This window comes from Phasianus colchicus, chromosome 12, assembly GCF_987193195.1.
Source record: "Phasianus colchicus chromosome 12, bPhaCol1.hap1.1, whole genome shotgun sequence".
Taxonomy (NCBI): Eukaryota; Metazoa; Chordata; class Aves; order Galliformes; family Phasianidae; genus Phasianus; species Phasianus colchicus.
In genome coordinates, this window is record NC_143447.1 from 4,855,568 (window position 1) to 4,871,216 (window position 15,649).

General features: G+C 36.2%; 1 protein-coding gene across 6 annotated transcripts in view; it reads left to right on the forward strand.

The window, feature by feature from the left end:
• VPS13C (vacuolar protein sorting 13 homolog C) overlaps positions 1–15,649 on the forward strand; it is a 182,616-nt gene that overhangs the window by 78,649 nt on the left and 88,318 nt on the right. For 2 of the 6 annotated variants that reach the window (XR_016470280.1, XR_016470279.1), the window contains exons 82-87: positions 69–152; positions 1,755–2,809; positions 5,971–6,158; positions 6,553–6,683; positions 8,130–8,171; positions 8,675–8,749. Coding sequence is in view for 3 of the 6 variants with exons in the window: in XM_090148713.1 (XP_090004839.1) it covers positions 69–152; positions 1,755–1,856 (186 nt within the window). In the remaining 3 variants the exon portion in view is untranslated. Of the gene's footprint in view, positions 1–68; positions 153–1,754; positions 3,193–5,970; positions 6,159–6,552; positions 6,684–8,129; positions 8,172–8,674; positions 8,750–15,649 lie in introns of those variants that run through there. The other 4 variants (XM_090148714.1, XM_090148712.1, XR_016470281.1 and 1 more) reach the window with 3 other exon arrangements.

Sequence of the window (15,649 nt, forward strand, 5' to 3'; positions counted from 1 at the left end):
ATGTCTCAGATTCTGTGTTCTTGTTTTGTGAGTCACCTGAACTTTATTTTTGTGCCCCTTTGCAACAGGATCAAGGGATGTTCCAAAGGAAGGACAACATACGCCATAGTTGTGAAAAGGCAATTCAACTTCGGGATGAAGCTACAGCAGTGGTATATTCTTTATTTTTCTGTTTTCTTTTGTCTTACGATGTTGTTGTACTTGCTGAAACTCCAAACATCTAAAAAATTGTGATGTTCACATTCCTAGGAACTGTTGACTATATTTTCTTGTAAAAATTGAGTTTGATCAGGAAAACAATGAGATAAGGCAGTTAAAAACATTCGAGGGTGTGTGCAAGAAGGAAGTTGAAGTAGCATTATTTTATACTTTGTACATTGGAACTTATTAAAGGAAAATAATTCAAATAATTGATAAGTTCATTGTAATCAGCATATATCTGAATTATGCTCCCTTCTCAGTATTTCAAGGTAATTGAATTAACCCAATAAGTGTACCTCTGTGTGAAAAGAATTACTTATTCCCTGCTCCTAATGCTCTGCTGGTTTTCTACCATTTATTTTCTGATGGTTGCTCATGTTGATGCTGGAGAGGCTGATTTGGGGGAGTTTTTATTTGGTATGTTCTTGGGTCTTGTAGCTGACTTGCACAGGCTAAGCTAACAATTTGCATCAGTTCCATGATTCCTCAACAGTAGAAAAATTGACCTGGGTAACTATTTGCCTTAATGTAGTTTTGTAGCAAATTATGAGAGGAAGAATTCTTCCCAGTATCGAAAGTGGATTCAGTTAAATCCACTGCAACTTGTATGCACAATTAAAATGGCACCTCGAGTAAATAGCAAGTCACAATTGGAATATAACCAAATATAATGTGAAATTGATGAAGACCACATAAAAGATGGGGATTAGACAGGGAAGGAAGACTGCAATCATGTAACAGCACTTTTTTCTTTTTTACATACAGCGTCTGTTACTATTTTGCTGACTCTTACCTGGAAAAAAAAGTGTTTTTCAGTGCTATTTTGTGGCATACATTCCAAGTAATGCTTTAGGTTGACAAGTGAAGATCATTTTGATTTTATCTCTGGCAATGCCAGAGAAATACTTTCCTGTTTCATTCTCTTTTTTGGGTTACTACTTAATTACTGTTCCTTTGCTCTTATTTCTACTGCTGTGTATATCGAAAATAAATTTCTCTGTTCTGTTTACCTTTTGTGAATTTCAATTGCTCAGTTTTATTGGTAATACTCCACAATTTGCATCTCCCTTTGTATGGATTACACATGTAGAATTCTGCTGATTTGATACGATACCACAAAAGAAAGTGTACTTCTCAAACAGTAAGATTTTGGGTTTCAGGTTTGCCTCTTTTTAGTCATCTGAATCTTTCCCGAATTTCTGTAAGTTACCAACAATCCATAAATTCTTGAAATGCTTCAGTGACATTAATGCTTGTTTTCTGTCCACCTAGTTTAAATTACTCTCTCTCTTCATATTCATGGTAGAAGTTAGTTAGACTTAATGAAATCATGAGCAAAAGCACACTCACAAGCATTTCAAACACTTCAGCTTTCACTGAATGCTGGAATTACTTATGTAAAATCAGGTGGGCCATCCAATCTACTCCAGTACTTAACGCACACAAGCCATGCTTCATGGTATATAGGTTAGAATGTTGAATTTTTGGTAGTATATCACAGAAAGAAACTGCAGGCTAACTTAAATTTCTTTCTTTCAATATGTTCTTTACAGAGCGTTTGTGTTGCCATTGAGGAAGCATGGGCAACAAGAAAACAACAAAAGCTGGTGATACAAGCATCGCTGCGGTTGAAGAAACCACAAATGCTGTCTTGATAATAACAGGATCTGTTCGGTTTGACTTTGACATATGATCTTATCACTAAAATTGATTAGAAGAAACATAGAAATGTTTTGCTGAAACTACAGATAAAATAACTGAGATCTTCCTTTGATGTTAATTGTCATAAACACTTTCTTTTGAAAAGCTGTGTTTTGCCAAAGCTATGGATTTTGTTACTTTGAAATAAGCATCTAAAATTTACAACTTTTTATAAAAGGTTTTCTTACTCTGAAATGTCCTTTTTCTGCTTTTTTTTTTTTGTTAATAGCTTCTTTAAAATAAATGGTTATCTAATTCATGCTCTAAGATTCTGGTTTACAAGCAGATTGTGGTAATCGTGCACTTTGCAAACTAAAGTACTTACACAAGTAAGTAATTGAAACTAGTTAAAAACTTAAAATTAGGTAACATTCTGTTAAAGAAAGAAGTATAGACAATTCAGCTACTATAATTTAATCTATCTGTTTAGTTTCCCGGAAGTGCTGTGCTGGAGGAACATAAAAATGAGTGTGTATTGAATGAAATAGACTGCTGCTGCATAGAAATATTTACTTTAGAATGTTGTCATTTATATGGCAAATATAAATCTGCACTTTAAAAATGGAAAAATACTATTTACCTGTCATGAGAATGTATATGTTTTTATTATACCACTGTAGATTAAAGACTTCTCCAGGAGGAACAGTATAGTTGTTAGAAAACTTTGTATGCCAAACACATAAATCAAAGTAATTTGTTTTTGGTATTTCAGTGTATAGCTATTTCACTGCAAGGGTACCATCTAAGTCACTTCTCCGTATTACTTTCTGTTGCAGTTTCTCAAGGACTGTTAGGATACAGTTCAGTAAGATACTTAAGCATATTCAGAGCATAATTCTTAATGGGATGGATAATCCTACAGACACTATTGAGACAAGTTGTGTTCTTAACACAAGACATACACAAGGTAACTGTCTGTATCAGGGACTATATGAGTAAAGGGGTTTTAGTTCAGTGAACTTAGTTTATTAAGTACTCTTGCTCAAGTGCCCTTACATGTACTTACTCTTAAAAATGTTTTATTTCCATCATATTTCACTTAGAAGTCATCAATGAATGATTTGTTTTTTTCTCTTTTTACTTTATTACTATATCATTTTGTACTAGATAGGAACTCATAATAAAAATGGCAATATTCTTGCATAGATTATTCTGTAAATGGAGCAATTGTGAGAGTTAGGCCTGGGTTGTTGACCTTTCCTAATATTTAAGGACTGGTGGATTCTATAAATATGTTCTGAGCTCACAGCTATGATCTCATGAAAATTAGAAAGCTGAAGAACATTGATCCAATTGAAGATAGTTGAACCTAATTAAGATAGTTGAATCCAATTTACTATGAGAGGGGAAGAAATGCGGTATGACACTTGTTGTTGATTCTGTGGTAACACCTATTTTCTACGCTCTACTTAAACATTGATGAAATCAGCTACCTAAGTTGTATGTATTTCAAGCATTGTTTAAATGATATTATATAGGGAGACAATAAATTTTTATATGCAATTATTTGTGCCATGATTTTAATGACGTTGTTTCAGAAGTGCATTATATGTTGCTGGTTTGCTGCTTGTCCCTGACACCATCTGGAAAAAAAGATATTGGACTTCAGTGTACAGCACGAGAGTTATCTGGAGCCCTGTGTTTCCTTGGGTTTGATGTCTGGGATATAAGAAGTGATTCAGATGTGTATCATAGAATGGCTTAGGTTGGAAGGGACCTTAAAGATTGTCTATTTCCAAACCTTCCTGCAGTGGGGTTGCCACCCACTAGATCAGGCTGCCCAGAGTCCCATCTGATCTCACCTTGAATGCCTCCAGGGATGGGGCATGGACAGTGTCTCTGGAAAACTCATTCCAGCGCCTCATCACCAGCCTTCTGAGTAAAGAATTTCTTCCTAACTTCTAACCTGAATTTCCATTCTTCTAGTTTAAAGCCGTTCCTGGTAACCCATCTGCCTGTAAGACCATGTATAAAGTTGGGTCCCCTCAAGTACTGAAGACTGCGATGAAGTCTCCCCAGAGCCTTCTCTTTTACTAGCTAAACAAGCCCAGAACTGTACTGTGCTGTCTTTTAATCTTAGCTGACAACAGATTACAATTTGCGTGTTTTAGTCCGTGTTTAGAAGTTACTATGTGCCTTTTTTGGGGTGGAGAATATGAGCTTAAAACAGTCCTGATGACATGTTTCTGGCTCCAGACTTCTGCTTGCTTCAGTTCTGTACTTCCTCATTTTTATTTGTAAACCTTCTGGCTTTGAATTCTCAACAGTAGATACTTTTTCTCACTGTGTGATTAGATACTGGGAAAGAGCTTCCTATTTAAAGTAGTCTGAAGAAGCAGTAGGGTTTTAAAGAGAACAACTTCTGAAGTGCACGTCAGGTTGTTAGCTAAGTTTGAGCTGTAGATGTCAGTAGGAATTGCAACTGAAGTAATGTAATGAATGACCTTCTGTACCACTTAGGTCAAGCACTCTAGAAAATGTGAGAGAGATCACTTGCTAAGGATCCTGCTTAAATTAATATGGATATTTGGGTATAACAGATTTTTAATGCTTCTCTTGTACTTTCTTCAGTCTTCTATTTTACTATGCATCCTTCCCTGTTTTGCCTTGTTTTTTTGTTTTTTGGTTTTTTGTCTATTTTATGGCTGTAATCTCTCCAACTGCAAATGCTCTTGGCTGTACCTAGTTTTTGCTGTCTGAGTTTGGCAGCTTTTTTGACCTGTTACATGTCTGTCCTTTTTCTTAAATTTCACATCCTGTTGACTTGCTGGCTGAGAGCATTAGGAATGAAGAGTGTGTCTTGACTTGTTCCTAAGTATATGCATACTGTAAGAACAACAGCTGAATTAAAGGCTGTTTGGATGATCTGTAAGAAGGAGGTATTGCTGGGGTGGAATACTTTTTTGGTGAATCTTTAGTGAGGAATTTCAATGAAGTGCTGCAATGTAAAGTGAGGTTTATCAAAGATTTGAGCAAGTTCTTGCAGTGTAGCAACAAAGTGATTTCCATCCGGTGTGGATATTATGCTGTTATGAACTCTAGTTTCAGTGCTGCTGAGTACATGAGTTAGCCAAACTGCCCAGAGAATCTTAGGCCTTTCATTACAGTGAGCTCCCAGTTTTTTTGCTCTCTCTAAAAACAAATTTTTACTGAATACAAGATATGGAATACTAGATTTATTAGAATACCAAGCATTTAAGAAGAAATTGATCCTTGCTTTGTACAGGCTGGTACTGCAGATTTTTAGTTATTGATTGATGTAGGGACAGCTTTAGTTTTTCACTGTTTTTCTGTCAAATCTGTAGAGTAGTAAGTTCAGTTTGTATTTTTTTTCCTCTTAAAAGAGCACAGTATTCATTAACTATGCTACTGCAAGTGATAATGATGTTTTTCTCTTCAGAATTAGAGTAAACCAACCAGTTAAAACTGCTTAAGTGAATGTAAATAACATCAAACAAATTTAAAAAGGAAAAAGCAGCCCTATGTTGCTCTCTTAAAAGCATTCAGTCTGTAAAATCTTCATCCCTGGGGATACTTGCATCCTCACTGGACGTGGTCCTGCATAACCTGCTCCAGCCAACCATGTTTGGACTGCATCATCTTCAGGCATCTTCCACCTTCAGCTGTTCTGTGTCACTAAAAAATCGGAAATATATTTAGAGAAGGAAAAGTAAACAGAAGATGTGATGGTATTTTTCTTGGGTTAACTTAAACCTATGAGAACTTCCACCTCACCATTTAACCATTTTCTGAACACTTGCAGAGTCTAGAAGAATGGTTACTATGGACTCTGAATAGAGTGTGTCTTACTAATAAGAGGTTAAATATAGTCTTTTAGAGGATTGCTTGCCAAGTTGAGGAAGGGTTATGTGTAAATCAAGAAATTCAGCTTACCCATCCAGATAACAGTACTTTTATTTCATCATTGGCAGTTAATGCATTTGTTATAACAGAGTATCATAGTGATTACAGTAGATACTTTCTAATGTTTCTCTTTCATTAAGAGAAAACAGTGAAACCTTTTTGAAACTAGCTAGTGTTTGTTTGATAAAATAATTCTTTCAACAGCTTAAAAAGTCACTTTTACTCAAACCTGAGTGTGAAGATTTAAGTTAAAATATGTATCAGTGGACTGACTGCTTCGAGGGACATGATGGTATAAGAAAGAAGTGGAGGGATTTAGAATCACTGCATACAACGTCAGATTCCATCTGAAAAACCCAGGCTTTAGTTTCATTGAAGTTTCCTGGATGAAGGTATGTTTTTGAGAGGGAGGGCAGTTAGCAGTTAAGTGTATAATACCACACAGTATATGAAGAGCAGATGGAAGAAAAGGAGACAAAGACACAAAAGAAAATGCATTCAAAATTTGTTAGTATTTTTCAGTTTATTGATGCTTCCTAATGCAAGTCCATTCTTTGGATTATGGACCTCATTTGTGTAGTCACTAAGTAACAGTGATGCAAATATGCAGATCTCTATGCTTCAGCAGTTATTGCCTATTCTGAAATTTACTCATTTTCTGGAGTTTTCTAGATGTTTGTTAGCAACTTAGAAGGTAGCTTACTCAATTTACCTGATTGAAGGAAATGAGAAAAGGATATTTCTGCTTTTAAAATGATTTTATATTTTTTATCATCTGTTTTGCAGTGAGAATATTCAGTGTCTATCTTGATCTATTCAGATAGCATTTGGGAAAGAACGAACCCTTCTGTAGTATAGGCGTGGTAGCTGGGAGCAAAAGAAAGTGATACATCTATAGCATGGCTCATTCTTCAGAGGTAGGATATTTGTAAAAACTAATACAGTATATTGAGAACCTGCTACAAATTCACATCAGTAATGAAAAATATCTCTTCTAGTTATGAAGAGTAAGTGCAGTACTTGAAAGTGATAACTGTATTGAATTGTAACAAGGAAAAGAAATTTGTTTGGATTTCAGTCAGGGAGGCATTAACTCCCACACGTGTATGGCTGTCAGCAAATGGAGCACTAAAAATCCTCTGTTTTGATAACGTGACAACAGACAAGTTGCAGTGTTCATCTTGAATGTACTCGTGGTGTTTGTATACTTCGTTGTTGATTATAGGCTAGCATAGTAAGGGTGTAAAATTCTATCCAAAACAAAGATCTGGAGAATAGGGAAGATGGCTATGCACTGTACAAGGGCTGCTCCAAAAGTAGTGCCTCCTATTTTATTCTTTTGACCCACAATGTCAGAGGCAGATGTTGGTGGGAAGGCAGTCGAGATTGAACCTACCCACCAATATTCTGTTACAGTTTGTTGCCACGTGACAGATGGCAGCAGAGGGGCACTCTTACCATATCTGATGTGGACATGTGGGTGAATCAACGGTGTGGGATTAAATTCCTCCATGTGGAAAAAATTGCATCCGCTGACATTTACTGACGCTGAATGTAAGTTTAGCACCTGTGGCCTACTTCCAGAGATTTGAAACTTTTCTCCATGAAGTATGATAAATTCCATACGTATGTTTATATCAGTAGGATTTCATGGGGACAGTCTTGAAGAAACAGATACCTCTTAGATTTGAACCCCAGTCAATTAAATTCCTTTTGTGCCAGAAATTCTTCAGACTTTTAACAGGTCATAGCAACTTTGAATTATTGATAACAGATGCTAATAAGCATCAAAAGAGAAGACATTCTCCAAATTTTTGCAGATTTTTAATAAATAAAAGAAAATATACTACTTCAAAAGTATTTGCAATTCACTCAGAGTAGATTTAAGATTGACGTCCTGTAGTATAGCAAAATCCATGTGAAATTTCATAAATGTGTTGCAAATGATGAAATACCACAATAAATTGTTGTTTCAGTAATTATCCACAAGGTGGGGGAATGGATCTTTATGTTCTGCTGCTGTTGTCTTTTAGCTTTCTTGCCCACACTCCTCCCATCTGGATACTGTGCTGTTCAAATCCCCTTGTCAATATGTTCAATACAGAGCATGGAGCTGTATGTCAGAGGCTGTCAGAAAATTTTACCAACTGTAGATCTAAGCCTGAAGTTTATAGAAGTACTGGGAAAAAAGAATATAAGGATCATTCATATATGAATTCTTACTTGCAAATGCAATGTTTGTTGTAGAATTGGTGGTGATTTCCCTGTGTAAGAATTTCTTTAGAGGCTAGTATTTTTGAGTAAAACCTTTGTGTAGTTTTTATTCAAGTGCTCATTCTGCTAATGCTACTGTTGAATTGCAGAAATTCATCTGAAGATGGCTGTATAACAGACTGTCATATAAGGTATGTACTGCTTTTCTTCTGTGTATCTAATAAATTCAGAGAGATCAAAGGCAGCCCAAGAAGCCATCTCAAAACTGCTTAACAGGATTTGATTTTTCTTTGCATGGTTCATCTAAAGCTGAATCTAGCTTTCCTAAATAGAAGAGCTTGTACTATAATAGATACCATACCTATTTCAAATAGTGCTTAAAAACTGTCTGAGACTGGCTAATAGTTGCAAACAGGGAGAACTCAAAAGTAAGTAGTACTATTCTGTATTTGGGTCATTATCACGTCCTCTTATTATAGGTGGCCAATGTGAGCTACTGCTCCAGAAAGCCAGTCTTCACTCAACTTCAGTAGTTCAGCTACAGGAGCCATTCTCATACTTGTGAGCTTCCAGGAGAGTGCAGAATAGCATTTATGTTCGTCCGCCGTATGCAAGAAGTGAAGATCTATTAGCCTGTTTGCTCTTTCTCTGTCTGTATTGTTGGTTGCAAGTCCTTTTCTTTGTCTTCTTTTAGGGCCCTTTCCTATTGCTACTTTCTAGAGTTTCCCCTGCTACTTCTACAGAACAACGTACCCAAAACAGGAAATAGGTAAGGCTATCTAAGTGTTCAAAAATAGTAATTAGGCCATATAGTTTTTCTGATTAAAAAAAAAAAAAAAAGAGGGAAAATGTTGTTGGAATGGCATATGCATGAAAGTTGATGTCTAAATGTTTAAAATCGACATTTTAAAACATTATTTCTAGTATCTTGAGATGTAAAGCTTTCTCTGTTTCTGAGGCTACATGGCTTCTCAGTTCCTCCTGCCATCTCTCTATTTTCAAATCCTGCAGCACCTGGGGCTTGCAGGCAGCTATTTCTGTTACAGACAGGAGCTGAGATCTGAGGAGAGAAAAAGAAAGAGGCAAGGTGCTTGATTACTTCCAGCAGATGTAGTAAGATCGCTGCCTTGCTCCTCTTCTAGTCTCTGCCCTGCTAGTCTAATACATGAGAAGACAAGAACTTAAAATTTTTTTGTGGCCCTTCTATTGTATCCTGGGTAGCTAGCAAGCAACACATTTTATTTGTTTTCCCCTTTTAATTCTAGGAGCTAATGGTTCCCCCTTTCTAAAGGGATACTTTGTGGGTTTTGTTTTCACTTGAAGGGCAGACTGAGCTGGCTGAGAGGACATTTCAGATGGCCTCTCTTCTTCCTAGTCCGTTACATTTGTCTGACTAATTGGGAGGCTTTTGGAGGATTTAAAAGTTTGTAATGGAGGACAAATGGGGAAAAAAGTGGTAACCTGGAAGAGTCAAGAAACTTGAGAATTGTGTTCTGACTCTAGCTTCATTCTTATAATGCTTATATTTGACTTATAAGATGTTCAAAAATTCTCTTAGACCGAGATAATATTAATTTCTGTCATAGATGAGAGCATGTGAGGACTTTTTCAATTTTTCTCTATGAATGTCTCATAATGCATCCTTTCTCTAATAGTTGTTTCTTTTGTATTTACACACTTGCAATTTTAAATATATATATTCTATGTATATTTAAGTACATTTTTTGATGCTGCACGTTATGTGTTTGAGTCTTTGTTTTTGAAAAACAGAAGGTAAATTCTTTGGAAGTTTATGCATATAGTATATAGAAGTACTCATAGGCCTACTCATTTGATTCTTGTTTGTTTGCATGAGCACTAAACTTCTTTTCCAGAGCTAGCCCTCTATGTGTTCCCTGCCCTCTTACAATGTCAAAGGACCCTCCCTAATATAAGTATTTAGCAATCTGATAGGCCTGGAAAGTGCGTGATGTAGGTGAGAGCATGTTTAGAGCTGTGTCTGCAAGTAATAAGCATTAAACAGTATGGTTAAAGTAGTATTAAAATTAGATGGGTAATCTTACCAGTGCTCATAAGGAGGTACTGATATTTATCATGGGCCTACTTTACTATTTGTTTCAATCGTTCTACATGACACGTGAAGCAAGTTTGACAATATAAAGATTTTATAAGCAACATTAGTTTGTGGAGTTCGAGTATAGTCTAAGGCACTCATTCCTGGTTGTTTCAGTTGAGTAAATCCCATTGTTGGAGGAACCAAATGCTACATCAAATCAGGAAACTCAAGCAGCTGAGGCAACACCTGCAAAACCCTTCAGTGGTTGGACAAAGCAGTTGGAATGAGTAGCAATATTGCTACTAAATGATTTGTGTAATTGAACCATAGGCTTGGCCTATGTAACTCTTAATTGTTGTGCCTGTACTTTTCTAATGCGTTGTATGTACATCAGTGTGAGATTTTGTACTTTTTAAAGGTAAATTCTGTTTTCAAGCATGAGATATACACAATTTTAACAATTCTTCTACATCTGTTGAGGAAACAAATCAGTAATCCATATAGTATGGCGTTTCAGTTGTTGCGGTGCAGTAGTTAAGTCAACAACACATCAGTTTCCCTCCTTTATTTTGATTTGTTGCAGCAATCATAGCAGCTGTGCACCAGATGATTGTTTTTCTGTTTTGTCTCACCAAATAGAAGGCGGACATACATTTCTCACCTTAAAAAGAGCTGTTCTAAATTGACATAATATACCAGGATGTGTCCAGGGGATATTAGTATGCTTGATGCGGCCTTCATGTGATGGATCAGAGGACATCTATGTAAGATATTTGTCCATTAGCCATTTTTCAGCTTGTTGGAATCTGTAGTGAACGTGGATGTTACTATTTCACATACACACTGTAAATTCAAATGAGCAGTATGGTTTAATGCTCAGAAGAAACTGAGGTGCTACCAATTGTCTTAACAACTTTGAGCTCAAACATACAACGGGAGAGCGGAAAAGGCACATATGAAATATTACTCAGTCTATATTAATTGCTGTGATGTCAACACCTAAATACAAACAACAAAATTAACCAACATGGATTAGGTCTAAAAAAGTTGCATCCCACTTGTCCTCTGATGGATTAATTTTCTGCTAGATTAGCAATCAGCTGAGTAACTGAGGGGAGGGGAAGTAAAAGGGGGAGAGAAGGGAATAGATGTTCCCTTTTGATGGTGGGAAATTGTTAGGTTGGATTACCTTCATCCTAAAAGTCATTGGAACTGAAGAACTGAAATTTCTGCATGGACATTACGCTCTGGAAGGTAGATTATACTGTGGTCTGTAAAGAGGTGTGAAAGTGATGGTCATTTTACAGATATCTTTGATACTTCATGAGCCACTGATGAAATTCAGCTTTCTTTTCACAGCTGGTTCACAAAGGCATTTGCTGCTCACTGAGAAGGGGGGAGCAGTTCTGGATGTTGCATGTGGTTACTAATGCTGCCCCAAACTTGTAGTGAATCTTACAGCAGATTTTGTTTCTGAGTGCTTTTTACAGCCTCACCCCTAAAGGATTCAGTTTCCCATATGGCAAATATGATTACAGTGCTTTTTGTAACTGACTTGTATTTGATGTTTAAAATTGTCAAGTAATCAAATATAATTATGTTAATTCCGTTAACTCAAGTTAAATCTCTGCTCAAGTGATTTTGTGCATTGACAGTGCAAGTATGGCAAAAGAAAATGTGATAGATATTTGGAGATCCTTTGTTTTATATACATCAAAAAATATTAATCCCTTTACACAGACTCATCTTGGCCAATGCTTGTAAACCAAATCATTACAGATATTCTGTTGTTATACTTTGCCTTTCCCTTCTTTAATGAATACTTGGAGAGATCCTGAGGGTAATGGAAAATAAAACAATACTTACTGGATGTTATTTTAGTTAAAGTATATGGATTGATTGAAATTTTGGTTCTACCAGATTGTGTCAGATTTGGAACTATTTTACTTTCTTTTTACAAGACAGACTAATAATCTGCTATCCAGATCTCCTGCCCTTGTTTGGTGAGATCTAGACCCCTATTGTGGCAGCACAAAAATCCTTTGTGTTTTTGAGTGTTTTCAGTCCTACTGGAAACACATGAGGTAGAGCACTGATCCTCCCACCTTCCAGGTAACAGTATTTTGGTGAAACTTCTGTCTTCTAAAGTCTCCAAAAAGTAGTGCTTTTGTCTTAACAGGTGATTGAGAAAAAAGTTATGAATCTAAGCTGTATTTCAGAATCAACTCAGTCATGTTATGACATCACACTAAGCCTTAGGGGAAAAAAAACCAACACCCAAAACTTACTGAGTACCTTTGTCTTCTCATGATGAGGATGAGGAGGACAAGACAACGCTGACTCATCTCGAGATATCAGTATTCTAGAAGAGTTGGAGCTATATTTCTCCTGTGTGGGTGTTTCAGTGTTTGAACTGGCCATCTGTGGGGACAGTAAAGCACTTAACCTTTTTCTTCTTTGTGAGTTATTTCTGTAAAAGTCAGAGAAATAAACCAGGGTTCTAATCTACAGAGGAAATTCAGATGGTTAGCCACTCCATTTTACAGAAGATATGATGCTTATCTGGATAATTTACCTAATAACTTCAGAAAGATTGTTAGTACAAGCAGTGAATACTTTTAGATGATAATTAAATACAGCAATAGTGCTTACTCCAAATGTTCTGAAGCCTGCATTAATTTAGTTAAAATCGTAGCTCTAGGATAATAGGTAAGCTCCTTGAATATCCCAGAATTAAAAATAGAATTTTTAATATAAATATGATTAAAATACATAAAAAAGCAGAATATTAACAAGCAAAAATTAGCCTATTTGTGAGTTGTACTTCTTTCTATCTTCATTGTTGTCAGTTCTGAATCAGTGAGCTTTGGTTATGATACCAGTAACGTGACTTAACTTGCTGATATTCACTAAGGCATTTCTTTCAAATATACTACAAGAAAACTGCCTTTTTCTCTGATTAGGCATAGATTTCCCAAGGCTATTATTTGTAGTCAGAAATAAAGCCTATAGTATTTTTCTGGTGTAGGGTCTCCACAGATTCTTGTTCATTAGTGAGTTGTCGTGATGTTTATAAGTTCAGTATCTTGAACAACCAGTGGTTGACTTGAGTTCAAAAGTGTTCATGGAAGACCTTCAATTACAAGCCTTCCTGCTTTTGACAGTTCAGTATCTATCTCAATTGACTCCCTTTTTTCCAGAGAGACAGTGATTTAAGATTCACCCTACACATAAAACCAATGATCGATGGCAGCTGTCAGTTGCCATTGTTTGTTTGTCCAATTCAGTTAGATGAGCAGCCAAGTAGGAACAATTAGTCCCCGGCTCAGTTCTCCTTTGGGCTGTAGCTAATTTTGTACAGTGTTTATTTTTCTGGATGACCATGTAGAAAGGTATGTTTTTGACTGTTTGGAATCTGGGACGAATGAAGCTGTGGTAAAAAGTTGTACTACATTGCAAGAAGCAAAAGCTTTTCTTGTTCAAAATGAGCCTGGGGGAGGGGCAGTACTACTAATTATATCTGATGATAAAGTTACTTTAAAAATGAATTTCTCTTCTGATGGTGTTAAATTCCTGCACACAAGATCCTCATATTCTATTTATTTTCTATTCTAAAACACAATGTCTTGGCTGTGGCTCATTTAATGAAATCCAGAAACGTTGAGAAGGCACACAGTTGTCTTCCCTTCTGGTCTGTCCTTTTTTAAAATGCTAAGTAGTTATTTTTGCCATAGTTATTCTGATGAGAAAATACATGTTTCAAAATGTAAATTCTATGTATTTGAAGAAAGTAACTGAGTAGAGGAACAAACACCTAGTTTTATGTAAATGGATGAATTTTTGAGATCAAGTCTTCCTTGAGACTTCTAAAAACTTGCTTTCTAAGTTGATGGAACTAAGATGCATGTTCTAATACCTGCGAGGTTCTGTTTTTCATCTCAAAAGGGTGTTCACTATTTGCTACTGAAACCCTTAATTTGTGTCTTTTAAAATTCTGTGTAGTTTTGGCCTTGAATTTATCTAAATTTTAACCTTTTCCTGCATAGCAATTATATCAAGATCATCAATAGCTATTACAAAATGGTCAGGAAAAGCAAAACAAATCCTAGGCTGAAGCAGTGGAGATGGATAAGCATGTTTAATTTGTCTTTTTTTCATGGGAAACTTCTGTTTACAGATTTTAATGAGAAATTGAGATTATTTCTTAATGGTGCTTACAGTGGCTCCATTTTAGATGCTTTTCCTTTTCATTTTATCATGTTTCTCTCCTGCTGGATCAACTCTTTCTCTGCTATTGGCTCTGGAAAAAAGATGAAGTAGAACCTGTGCTATTATTGCTCTGACACTGCCTAAAGACTTTGGTGAAAGATCTTACTGTGGTGATAACCTGTGATTTCCTGCACCATTCTCTGAACACACAGTTGAAACCCAAAAGATTTCTATGACTAACACCCAGTTGAAAGTTTGCATAGTTTAGATGTGCCAGTCAAATGATGAGTCAAATCCTCCTTCTCTGGATTTATATCACTTATTTAACATGGTGGCTGGAATCACACTGTGACTAAATCCAGTGACCAGCTTTAGTACATGGGAAGTGAGAGTTCCAGGGGGGAAGTGTTTGCATGCTGCAGTTAGAAGGGGTATAATACATATTTATATATGGACAGAGCTGGTAGTAATACAGTGCATGCTGGAATGTTTGCTTGAATAGTTATACATAGCCAACAGGGTAAATGCAACAATGTGGTTGTCTAGGAGGAGGTTAGCTGCTGCTCTGGGACACAGTGGCCAGGAAGTGTGGGTAAACCAGATACAAGCACTGCCAGTTGTTTGGTGAGTTCATCTTGCTTTCTTGTGGTGGAGCCCATGCTTGTCCATTGCATTAGTGAATGCTGCAGGAAGCATTTGTCATCAGTAATATTGTACTGACTTGGGGAAAGGCTAGCCCTGTTCTTATGCCATGTACATCCTTCAGTGGTGGAGGATTTTTATGCACTGTTATTTGACACCTGAGAGATTTCAATTGTATATGCACACACTGTGATTAAATCAAAGAGAGCAGTCATGTAACACCTGAAAAAGGCCCAACAAAAGAGTTTTGTGAAGAGTTTTGTGTGCATCTGCCTGGGATGTTTCTATATCTGTATGTGTCAAAACAAACAAAAACAGGGCTCAATTCATGACAAGCATCTGCTTCAAAACTAACAAAATCCTTTCTTGTCAGAACTTCTCTGTGAAGAGTGAGGGTTTAATTAAGAGTCTTTAAACAAAAAATAGATGTGTACTTGTATTACCTACCTATACCCTGGTAATGTTCTCCTCGTAATCCAAGATAACTAATTCCTTAAAAATATTTAAAACTACTGTGTTATAGGTATGCTCTACGTGGACTCGTATTGTCATGCTGTATTTCCTTTCTTGATAAATATAAAATAGAGAATGTTTTCACTGTCTCTCCTTCTGAATCCAAGACCTGTTCTATTTCTACTTTTTATCCCAGTAAATAATCTCTGCTAAATGATGTCCTGTATTAATGTCATAAATTGAGATGCTTGTACCTTTCAAGCTAAGGAGCACAAGAACTAATATTCTTACAGATTTTCACTTTATGAA